Source organism: Typopeltis vanoorti, chromosome 8 (assembly GCF_054136105.1).
Source record: "Typopeltis vanoorti isolate ZY-2024b chromosome 8, IOZ_Tvanoo_1.0, whole genome shotgun sequence".
NCBI classification, from domain to species: Eukaryota; Metazoa; Arthropoda; class Arachnida; order Uropygi; family Thelyphonidae; genus Typopeltis; species Typopeltis vanoorti.
The window spans coordinates 57,628,615-57,641,894 of NC_143556.1; the positions used below are offsets into that span (position 1 = coordinate 57,628,615).

The window sequence follows — 13,280 nt, forward strand, 5'->3', positions numbered from 1 at the left end:
TAATTTCAGTTTAACTTCAGCTATCAATAATTCATGATCTATCCCATAGTCTGCACCAGGTTGGGTTTTTGCTGCTTGAATAGCACACCTCCTGCTGGCAACAATATAATTTATCTTATTTCTGTATTCTCCATTAGGTGAAATCCATGTGTATAATCTTCTTTTATGTTATTGAAAGCAAGTCTTTGCAATAAAACGACTGCTCTCAACACACAGACACACACAACATCCTTTCTCCTGCTTCATTCCTCAGTCCAAAACCAAATTGCCTCATTCTTCTTTTCACCCACGAACACTACGTAACTTTATTGGACATTAGTCCTAGATTTCGTAACAATCACAAACACAGTGGGTTATAAGTGCGAGAGATATGACACATTGATAATATTCCTCGTTTCTTTTCTTTCTTTCTTTCTTACAGTTCAAGACGTTTTAACTACAGGCAAAGCCAAATCTAAGACTTCGCTGTCATCGCACAGGTTTAGCCTGAGCTTGTTTAGAATTTGTGTGGAACGTGTTTCCGATGCGTCCTTCGCTTGGCATGACGTGACCGTGTGTGTGTGTGTGTGTGTGTGTGTGTGTGTGTGTCGTGCATCACACGAATTATTGGATTTATTTGCGGGTGTGCTTCTTCCCATTTCACTTCTTGAAAACCGATATACCTGTTCGAGAATATACACAATTGACAGGCCTACCGTTGTATATGATCTTAGGTGCTGTCATTAACAGAACAAAAATAAAAAAGTAAAGCTATTCATAGATATATAAATAACCTTTCGCAACTTATATATACAATTAATACATAACATTAAATGTATTAATTTTTAGTAGTCAAGCGAGTGTTTAAATAATCTAGGAACGTATTAAATGCCTGTACTTTGCATTACAAATATAAATTCACCAAATATGATAGCTAAGAATTTGTTTTTATTGCAATATAAATATATAGAATTCTCTTGAAAATAATTTAAAAATTAAAGCTAAATTCATTCTGTCCTGATTAAAGATCTCGTCGTCCACTTCTCAGAACATGGAAACAATTTACCTTAGTTGAATTATAAGCAGATTATGTTGGCTTCTTGCGAGAGATTTTGCATTCTGTAACAATAACAACAATAATAACAATAGCATAAGAATAACGATAATAATCGATAACTATGAAAGATAAACATCTGCTTTTAAACATTAGTAAAAATTCTGTTAATCACAGAGGTCCTCAATTTAGTTAGCGTATGCTCGCGTATGAGCTGTTAATGTAAATGGGGGGGGGGGGTCAACAAATCTAATAACAGATATCAGGGTTTACAGATTATAAAGTTACTGGGGGAAAAAAGTCGATTTCCAGGATGGCTAAAGATGGAAGTATATTAAAAAAAGTCGAGAGAAGGTGTATTCAAAATAAAATTCATACAAGAATAAAATATTAGAAAATTGTACCAAAGAAAATGAAAAATAATTTACTACAGATGGAGGGTAATGAAAATATGAAAAATAATATTACACACACACACACACGCACACCATAATAAAGAATTCACCAAATGAAGCTGGGGGGGGGGGGTATAGTAAATAGAACATAGTCATCAATATATAAAATCCTGTAATACATGAATCATAACTAAAGAGAGGAATAATTATGAAAATGTAAGGAAAGATAATGATTTGAGCACTGCTAACATAAATAAGTAACAGTAACAAATCAGAAACCATAATATTGGTTGAATTAACTGAAATTCTTAAAAAAAAATAAATAAATAAAATAAAATAAAAATTAACAAAAAAAAAACAGCAAGAAATGATGGAATAAATACGCTGGCTTGGAACAACACAAGAGAGTATTAAATTTATTGAATAACATTTTTATGATTAATAATCGCTTCAGACTATTAAAAGGAGAGGGAGACTATTAGAGGGAGAAAAAAAGTCCTTTTTAGGACTCCCAGGGTAATAAATGGCAATGTTGTAGCCAATGAAGTTTTAACTGAGGCTCGGCTATTGCCGTTACCCAGCCATGACTAGAGCTTTTTAGCTCAGTAACACTCCATCCACACAGATTTACTTCATTCAGATGACGGGATAAAGAGTCAAGGACTCAGTCCATCGCCCAGTTCTTTTAAGAACTATTAAAAGGAGTCCATTCTATTGCCTATTTTCAAAACAGGGAATATTACGTACACTATATAAACTGTCGTATTAACGCAGTTTACGAAGGCTTCAAAATACTCTGTATGCATTGCCATAAACGACAAATAAAAAAAAATTACACGCCTGAAATATATCTTTTATATTCAACAATAACTCCCAGCAACTAACGGATATGCTGTCCATTATGTCAAAATATTCTTCCTCTCTTTCCCACAAGAAGATATCGAAAACGTACATTCCTAAAATTCCCATATATTTATATAATCTAAAAAGCGCTCAAGTGCATCTTCGTATATTTTAATTATAAAACTATCTTCATCCATTTATTCACCAACTTCAAAATTCATTGTCAATCCGTTGTAACATTCCTCACATCAGATCCATCATTCGTTCTTTAAGATAGCGCTTAATTGAACATTACTGCAATTGTAATATCCTTATGATACGGACTATTTATATTCATGGCCAAAACAAAATACAAACACAATAACGACAACAATATTAAAAAAAAAAATAAAAAAAAACATCATCTGTGAAATATCACTAAATTCTCTACAGTTGAAGCACATCCCCCCCCCACACTGAAATCGAGAAAAGCACCATTATGAATTTCCAAGAAAACGAAAGCAAATTAGGAAAAAACTGATTTGAATCCATTGCAATAAAAACCGACCAATACGTTATAAACATTATAAGACCCTATTTAATCTCGCTTTGATCCAAACAAAAAGATACATTACTCCTCTTTATTACTCTCAAACCAATCCAGCATGTTTTCACATTCTACTATCTAAAGAGGAGTTCTCCAAAATGGTAAGGGCATCATACTGCTTGCTTTTGCTGTATTACTATAAGCTTTCAGTTCTTTCCTTTTAAATATCATAATTTTTTATTGTCTTTTAGTCTTTTATTCCATTCATTTATTTACGTCTTCGATCTCTGCATTTATCTTATGTATTGATTCCATACTTCCGCATTTTTGACGCTATTGTCAAAGTCAGCACTACAATTTTAGCATCTGATTATCTCCAAAATTATAGAAACAAAATTGATTCGACATGTAAACAGAATGTCACCCAATGGACTACCCAAAATAATACTAAACTATAAACCAAAAATAAAATAAATTCGAGTTTGAATACATTTGGGTGTTACTTAGGTGCATATACATGGTTGTCAATAAACAAATATGAATTTGGGTGTTTTGTGGTGTTCATGCCGTTGCCACCATTGATGGGAGTCTTCTAACTCCTGGTGGAAGGTAGATAATAATAATAATAATATAAATAATTTGAACTCAAAGCGTAGTTTATATCTGATGTCACGCTAAAAGATATGCTTCATTTAGAGTCACCGATCAGGCAACCGTTCACGAAAAAACCAATAATTGAGGACCTCTGTATGTGAAAACAAAAAAATACTAAATGATACTTACCTATTTGGTTACGAAGAATCTGTCTGTGGCGATACAATTCACACAAAGACGAAATAGAATGAAGAATCACTGGTAGAGTAAATTTCATCTCTCCAATGATCCCTATTTACAAAATAAGAGATGAGGATGAAACAATTGACTATTAGCAGTTAATAATGAATTGGTGGCTAAAGAATACTCGGTTGCATCCATGATATAAATGTTGGGTGTAGACTGAATGATCATGTCGATAGATGAAGCTAAGTAGATATGGAGAAGGTTTCGTAACACATCACTTTTTTCCCCTTCTGTTTTGCTTGTTATATTTTTGGGAAAACAGCTTTAGTTCAGGGAAGGAAAACTTCAGCTTGTGCATTCTATAACATGAGGTATTTTCTGAATACAATGTGTGAGAGTACAATATTTTTCCTTCAGAATTGGGGAAAAAAACAAATACAGAACGTGTTTATTTTCCTAGGTGAATTTGATTTATTTGCAACAATTTGCAAAAATTAAAGAATGGAGAATGACTTGGTTGCATTTCTTTCTGTAGTTACTTCATAATTTACTTCTTTTATTGTGTTAATTGTATTGATATGCATCTTGTATTTACGTTTCTTTAATCCGAATAGGTTTCGATGAAATTTATGAAAAATCCTTCAACAATTCTACTTTTATAATGGGGAGAACTTTGTAATCATTACGAATTCTAATCAAATAATCCTGTTAACAAAGAAAGGAGAGCTTCTTCTATCTAGGAAACATAGAAAAACCAAATGCCAGTCTGAAGATTATCAGATACATTTCTCTTCTTCATGGTAAAGTTACTAACGGTAACACGTGCCCTTGTCACTTAATATTATTTGAAAAATTATACGTAACGTTCTTCTTGCACATTTCCAAACTTCTCAGAGAACTTGATTCCACATATAAAGGACGAGTATTGTATCATTCTATGCTAATTTTCCCTACAAAGTTTAAGTAGTCTACCAACTGATCGAAATATAGATTTTGTCTTGCAAAAATCCATTTTTGATTGCAGTAAAGTATATAGCTGAACTTTAAGACCCAACAAGCTAAACAACTATATTTGTTATTAAGATATTATCTTCCAATATTACTTTAATTTCAGAGCCCTTTGTCATGAATAAAATCAGAAACATTACCAGTAGAAACGATTGTCGGTTGCTCTTTATTTGAGAAGAAATTTCTTCGAACTTGGGAAGACGAGAGTGTTTACTAGTCATGATTCGTAGAAGTCTTTTCACAACTGTGTTTAAATTGGTAATTGTAGGTAAAAGGAGTCGGATCTTTTCTATCTATGACAGTTATTATTCCTGTCTTACATTCTGTAAGAGTAAAACTAGTCTTCGATAATCACCTCTACAATTCTGTTCTCTGCAAGTTCACTTCCATTTAGCAAGAATACATGCTTTAAAGCCGAAGCAAAAGAATGTGAGATAAAGCGAAATTATATTGCAGAAAATTACAAAATTATAATGTTTTAGATTTATAAATTACACGTGATCTGCTCAAAGTACGTATATTTTTTCGCACTTCAAAAAATGTCTTCATCGAATTTCCTTTAATATCCATTAAAAAATTTTTGAGCCTCGATAAAAAAATACAATCTGCATGGAAACTTGACGAATACGGAGAACTTTATTTCTTATAAAGCATCCTCTTTTCAGGATTCCGTGTTTTTTTTTTTTTTTTTTTTTTTTTTGTGCAAAATCAAAATTATTTGTTGATTGTTTGTCACACCTTCAACATATTACAACTACGATATCCTCGAATACTCTTCTGTTAACACACGACAAACGAATTTTTGGAACTAAGTTATACGAACTTGTGAAAATTTGAACCTCTTCCACTGTTTTTCGTTAACACATTTAATCGTCAATCATTTCAAACTATACTTCGTACGTTTCCATATTTTAGTCTTTTCTCGAAATGAACCATCATACACAGCGTGGATCACTTTTATTACGTTTCTGTTTAAGTCGATGGAATCACTCAACACTTATTGGGGGCTCTTTGCAATAAATCACAATGGACAAACTTGTCTAAGCCTGCACAAGCATGTTCTGTACTGTCAATAATATGAGCGCGTGATTCACATTGAAATATACAACAAATCCGAGTTGTCGTTTGTTTTTAATTTTTTTAAAGTAATTATTGCGTGTATTCAATGGGGAGAATGAGTTGAAGCAAGTGAACACAAAGCAACACAACACAATTTGTTTTGTCATATTTGGCAACAATTTCGTGAAATTTGTGAATTAATTTGATTTATGATTTGATAATATGAAAATTTTAAATACATTGTCACATATTCATAAATTGAATATATATATATATATATAAGTCATCTTTTCTTCTTCATTTTTTCTACTCACAATTTAGACATCCGCCACTAATAATTTTGGGAATTCATTTTCTAAATTAAACGAAAGTCCATTTCAAAATTCTAGACACGAACATCGAACGGTTTAACTTTTCTACCATCAAAAAGTAAATGTCAGATTTCCACCCAATAAACAGACGACCACACGCTCCGTTAGACAAATGGATTAGGGAATATGAGCCATCCCCATAGTAAACAGTCACACCGGTTTTATCTTGTTAACCAACCCATGAAGCACTTTTCTTAAAAGGAAAACATCGAATAAACTTCACGTAAATTAGATTAACCAAGAAATGAATCACCACTAATTGGATACACTTCTAGAAACAGTCATGGAGAATATGTTAAGTAACATGTTTCATAAATTAAATGTAAAACAGAGTGTACTTCAAATAAATAGAATAATCACATGAAACATAAGAAGCGTTTTGAAGAGGAGGATGGAATATATGCGGGGATTTTTCAAAAAGAAAAAAATGAAACATGAAAGCTTCTCATATGCGCATGAACAAATTTAAAGTTTTATCATTATTATCCTTTTTTTCTCTTTTTTTTGGGGGGGGGGTTCATGCGAGAAAAAAAAATGAACCACCATTCATTTCACTTTATTAATAGACATTTCAATATCTAAGTGCATTTTAAAACTAATTTATACTTTTTTGACTTATTTCTTTAGATTTCTATGAAATAAAAGTCAAATGGAAATAACGGAAAGTTCACTGGGAAATAGTACTAGAACCTCTTTATTATTCACGACAGCAATACCAAAAGGTCAAAATATAAGAAAGAAAAATCATCATCATTATTTCCAAACCTAGTCGTCAGTTATCGGAAGGGTAACGTATTGATCGTAGAATCAATAGGACTTTTCCTGGAGTTGTCAAGAGGTACAATAAATATCCTATCCCTCCAGCTTTGGTTAGCATAACTTTATGATAACGTCTATGACACTAAGTCTGCAGAAAAGTTAACAGTTCGATTTTTATCACCGATTAAATGAACTTTTTATAGGCTTTTTTTTTCAACCGACTCTAAAGCTAGTCAATCTCGAATGCTGAACATTTAACTACTAGCACTCAGCACTCTAAAATATAACCGACAGTCAACTATATCAGTGAAACTAAATTGATCATCGCTGAATGACAGAAGTAGCACTGATTTTTCTCCTAGAAATTTTGACTTTTAATCCCACATGCAATTAAATCGACCAAAGAATACGCGCTACTAACAAATAAAAATACTATGGGCAGTATGTGTGTGTAAATTGAGTAGTGTAGACAGCAGGTCGTGTATGCCCTCCAGCGATGATTTCTTGGCGTTCATAGAAGAGTCAAGTAATAATAAAAATAATAACAGCATTAATTAGGAAGTTATGTTACTTGACGATGACAAGCCATTGATCCTAACACAAAAGGAAAGACGAGATAATAATAATAATTAATAATTCAGAATCTCTCCTAATAAATTCAACTGATTTCGCGTTATATAATCATAGCCCACATTTCTCACAATGTTTGTCGACACTTAATGAGTATATGAATAATAATTACTTGTATAGAATGGCAATTGCATATTAAAGCAGTCTTAGTTTTCAAATGCATGGTTTCTAATGTAAATAATTTACATATGATGGATTTTTACGGGAAGGTAGGGGTATAAGACAGGATTTCATTTCAACAACGGTATTCTGTCGCTTTAAATTCTTGCTATGAGAAAATAAAAATCACACTGTTAAAGTATTTGAATAATTCTAACTTTCGGAATATGAACTATCATTCTAATTATTTACTTAAAGTCGCGTTTAATACTGAGTTGGTAGCACGATTTTAATAATTAACATACGAATGCTACGTTCTCTTCAGTTGTTTATAAAGTGCATAAATATATATATATATTTATTTTTTTTTTATATTTATATTTATATTATATTATATTTTTTTTTTTACTTAAATGTACTTTTGTTTTTTTTTCTCTCTCTCTCTTTCTCCTTGTACTACTTTTGCATCCTACTTTCGTGATTATTCCATCGATTCTTATACGCAAAAGGAGGGATCAATATTTCTCTTGTTATAACTTCTACAGAAATATTTTAGGGCAGAGTACTTAAGCCTTTTAGCTTAGGTATCGATTACAGCCATAATTCTGAGTAATGCCAAAGATTCAGTTTATACACAGGTATCTACATGAGTTCACAGACCGTCATCATTTTAACTATAGAAACTCATGGTGCGTGCTTTTTCCATAGACTTCATTAATAACATTATAACAGTGACCCAAAAATAAAGTAGGTCGTAAGACTTAACTTTTCCACCATAAAACCGTTAGTAACTAAAAATAGGTATTAATGTACGACGTGTTATTCTCCCTTCAGAAAGTTTAAACACTACAATCACGAAATGTCTTTGTCGCCAGCTAAACGTAACGGCTCCCAATGTTCACAGAGGGAGCTGATAACAATGGGTGCGATGTGACACTCTGAATAGCATCCTAACCAGAGAAAAAATGTTAATGGTTGTACAAGCCTGTCTAATTTAGACAGGGAAATTTAGAATTCTTTGCATTTTTTTTCCTGTTCTTTAAAATGAACTCGAATCCTAGCAGATTAAATTTTAAATTAAAAAGAATTATGTCCTAGAAAAAAAGAACGTTGGTTAATTTTCCATTTATGCAAGCATTACTAAGAATTTTAATTACCTACTCGGTAACTACATTAAAGGTATTAGCAATATCTATTATTACCTCAAGCTAATTAGCGTGTGTGCTTTGCTCACGGAATCAGCTGACTACACTGTCGCCTTTATTCGTTACAAAAGTGTTGCCGACACGAACGGAGACACGTCGATAAGAAAACTAGGTCAGGAAAGTTTTGCTTTTTTTTTTAAAAAAAAATTTTATTTTTATTTTCTGTCTCTTTCTCTTCTCTCCTCTGCATTTTTCTTTCTTTCATTTTAACAGAAGAGTAGACATCTGAAACGTTGCTGGCGACATGATCAAAAACAAATTACCTGAAAGGGAATGTAAATCACCTTCAAAAATAATAGAAGCGTAGTTAGCATGTTACATTCCAGTTGTTACAAAATACTCTACGTAAAAAGACTCGATAAATGATAGAATTTTAGAGTGTTCTTATCATATTGTAAAATGAACTAATGAAATTATCTTCATAACTATTATTTCGAACTTAAGGTTTAAATTTGACTCATATTTTGATTCATGTGGATTTCATGATTTAACCGATATTTTTCGAAAACGCATTGCCTGTATAAATACAGTGGAGTCTCTTTTGTCTGGAGCGCCAGAGATTTCATTCAGTTCTGATGAAAATTAAAAAAATTATTGAATCGCTTCCTTATGTATAAAAAGCAACAATTAATAATTATCATATTATTGATAATTTAATTGATAAATTAAATTATCAAAGCGCTTCTGAAATTTATTTTGTATCATCCTGGATGACTAAAATACCCAAATTACCGAAATTAGGATTAGTTGAAATTATGACCAAGCAACTATTGTCATGAGATTTTTACACACACACACACACACACACACACACATACTTGTTAATGTAGGTTCTCAGGTCACAGTAGAAACTTTTCTCCAAATGATGCACCGGAATAAATAAATGATTGCTATTTCATTATAAAAATAAATAAATATACTACTACTGCTATAATCATTCGAATAAAACTTACAGAGGAACTCTTCACTCTTAAGAGGAGATTTTCTCTGTCACTCTCTTAAAATATGCTTATTCTTCAAAAATGCACTGGTGTCCAAAAGCTAAGGACGAGCTACCTTTCTATCTGTATATGAAAAACTTTTATGACTATAGCCAAATGTAGACATGTATTTATTGTTATCATACTAGTATTATATTAATCAAAAACGTGTTATAAATTTCATATAAATTAAATTGCAATACATTTTGGTCAAACGCTACAAATTTCTTAAGTCCATAGTTAGTAATTGACTAAGTTTAACAGACGTCAACCACAGTAGTAGTTTTTTTATTACGTAAATATTTCGCCCTAGGTATCTTAGGACATAATAATATGCATTAAGGGAAGAGCCACTACCCAGACCAGTTTCGACCTTTATTGAGGTCTCTTCAGTGAGAGCCAGGCCCAGATGTGGAGATACCAGGAAGAAGCAATAGCAAGGTCATCTCTACCTATAGGAGTTGCCAAAAGGTGTGCCACCTTTTTTATTAAATTACTCTGGATTTAGAGAAAGATGTTGAAAGTTAATTTTTCACTTCGTTAGACTGTATTAAATTTAGTTTAATCCTTTATCCAAGTGTGAGCAAACAAAGTTTGCGCACTGAGATAAGACTGATGTAAGCTTGCTCCACCTTCGCAGCGAGTTGCCTGGTGTTGTACTACTTTACCCCAGTCCTGAAGATATTTTCAGGCGCAAACTTTGTTTGCTCACACTTGGATAAAGGATTAAACTAAATTTATTACAGACTAACCAATTGAAAATTAAACTTTCAGTTTCTTAGGACATCACCAGTACAGTAGCGCAATACTAGGATGACAAGAGAAAGGGCGCGTACGTACAAAGTAATCCAAATTGCCTGCAGTGGCGCGTTGCGGCCTGAACTTAAATTAAATTAAATTGAATTAAATTACTTAAATTAAATTAAAATTAATTACAGTTAAGTTATTATTTTACACAATTTTGTATGACAATTTCCCATACTTTAGGGATGGCAAGAACATCATTGCGGTTTAGATTTGGTCTGTGGAGTAGGGAATCGGCACTTTCTTTATATAAACGTTCATATTTATATGAAGATCTGTGTAGAAGTTTTGTCTTTTTCCAATGGATCTTGGGGTTTGGGTTTTCAACTCCGTGTTGAGCGAGGCCTGATTTATGCTGTTTGATGAGGCGGATATGGTCTTGATGTTCCGAAATGCGTTTAAAAACTGATCTGCCTGTCTGTCCAAAATAAGAGAGTTCACAGGAGCATGGAACCTCGTATACACCAGCTAGTAGCATAGGTGAAAGTTTGTCTTTAGGCGAAGGTAACAAGTTGTGGATCTGGTTGATGGGTTTGTAGGTGGCAACAAGATTGTATTTCTTCATAATTTTCGAGAGCCGTTCAGAGATGCCTTTGATATAAGGTATGGGAATCCTATGGGATTGTTCGTGTCTAGGTTGAAGTGCGGAGAAATTGCTGATGATTTTTTGAGTTGTTTTGAGATTGTAACCATTTAGAGTGGCTGTGTTTTTGATTAATTCCAATTCTTGTTTTAGAGAATCTTCGGAGGAGCATAATTTGTGTGCTCTGGTTATCAATGATTTAATGATGCCAAATTTTTGAGAGGGATGATGAGCTAAAGTATTGTGAATGTAACGGCCTGAAAATGTCGGTTTGCGATAGACAGAGGTAGAAATGGAACCGTCTTGTTTTCTTTGGATGTGTAAATCCGGAAAAGGGATGCCTTGTGGGGATTCTCTTTATAATGTAAATCTGATGCGATGATGAAGAAGGTTGATTTTTTCTAAAAGCTGAAGTAGCTCTTGTTCGGAATGACTCCAGACTGCCAGGATATCATCGACATATCGAAGCCAAAGTTTTGGTTTCGGTTTGTATGCGAGGATTTTTTCTTCTAGATGTTCTATAAACAGATCTGCCAAGTTGGGTGACAAGGGAGCCCCATTGCTGTTGCCTCCACTTGCTTGTAGATTTTTCCTTTCCATGTGAAGTAACCAGAAGATAACAAATTTGAACAGTTCAACAATGTCCGACGGAATAGGTCTACAGTTTATTTATGGGGGATATTCGTGAAGAGAGAGACGATGTCGAAGCTGATTAGCATGTCTGTTGTCAGCAGTTTAATATCTTTTATTTTGGTGTGAATATCTGTGGAGTTTTTTATGAAGAGGTTGACTGGCCTATGTAAGGACGGGGAAGGCTTGATGAAAATTTTGATAACTTGTAAGTCGGACTACTAATTGAATCAACGACAGGTCTGAGTGGGATGTTGTTTTTGTGAAGCTTGGGTAAACCGTATATTCTCAGAGGGCTAGCATGGTATGTTTTGAGTTTTTTTTTATGTTTCTTCATCTAACGACGTTGTTTCATCGAGTAGCTTGTTCAGTTTCTTCAGCTGTCTTTTTGTGGGATCATAGTCCAGTTTTGCATAAGTATTTAGGTCTCGGAGTAGTATTCAATTAGTAGTCCGACTTACAAGTTATCAAAATTTTCATCAAACCTTCCCCGTCCCTACATAGGCCAATCAACCTCTTTAATAAAAAACTCCACAGATTTTCACACCAAAATAAAAGACATTAAACTGCTGACAACAGACATGCTAATCAGCTTCGACATCGTCTCTCTCTTCACGAATATCCCCCATAAAGAAACTGTAGACCTATTCCGTCGGACATTGTCGAACTGTTCAAATCTGTTATCTTCTGGTTACTTCACATGGAAAGGAAAAATCTACAAGCAAGAGGAGGGAACAGCAATGGGGTCTCCCTTGTCTTTATAGAACATCTAGAAGAAAAAATCCTCGCATACAAACCCAAACCAAAACTTTGGCTTCGATATGTCGATGATATCCTCGTAGTCTGGAGTTATTCCGAACAAGAGCTACTTCAATTTTTAGAAAAAACCAACCTTCTTCATCCTCGCATCAGATTTACATTAGAAAGAGAATCCCCACAAGGCATCCCCCTTTCTGGATTTACACATCCAAAGAAAACAAGACGGTTCATTTCTACCACTGTCTATCGCAAACCGACATTTTCAGGCCGCTACATTCACAATACTTTAGCTCATCATCCCTCTCAAAAATTTGGCATCATTAAATCATTGATAACCAGAGCACACAAATTATGCTCCTCCGAAGATTCTCTAAAACAAGAATTGGAATTAATCAAAAACACAGCCACTCTAAATGGTTACAATCTCAAAACAACTCAAAAAATCATCAGCAATTTCTCCGCACTTCAACCTCGACAAGAACAACTCCATAGGATTCCCATACCTTATATCAAAGGCATCTCTGAACGGCTCTCGAAAATTATGAAGAAATACAATCTTGTTGCCACCTACAAACCCATCAACCAGATCCAAAACTTGTTACCCTCTCCTCAAACTTTCACTTATGCTACTACCTGGTGTATACGAGGTTCCATGCTCCTGTGAACTCTCTTATTTTGGACAGACAGGCAGATCAGTTTTTAAACGCATTTCGGAACATCAAGACCATATCCGCCTTATCAAACCGCATAAATCAGGCCTCGCTCAATACGGAGTTGAAAACCCAAACCACAAAATCCACTGGAAAAAGGCAAAAC

The 13,280-nt window shown here is 33.6% G+C and overlaps 1 protein-coding gene across 8 annotated transcripts in view; it reads right to left on the reverse strand.

Moving 5' to 3' along the window:
- The window catches only part of LOC150104017 (Golgi-associated plant pathogenesis-related protein 1-like), a 66,723-nt gene that overhangs the window by 27,772 nt on the left and 25,671 nt on the right, over nucleotides 1-13,280 (reverse strand). For 6 of the 8 annotated variants that reach the window (XM_090396677.1, XM_090396679.1, XM_090396678.1 and 3 more), the window contains one exon: nucleotides 3,581-3,682. The exons of 1 other annotated variant lie outside the window; for it this stretch is intronic. In XM_090396677.1, the coding sequence (XP_090252803.1) occupies nucleotides 3,581-3,682 (102 nt within the window). Of the gene's footprint in view, nucleotides 1-3,580; nucleotides 3,683-8,705; nucleotides 8,802-13,280 lie in introns of those variants that run through there. One more of the 8 variants, XM_090396683.1, reaches the window with a different exon arrangement.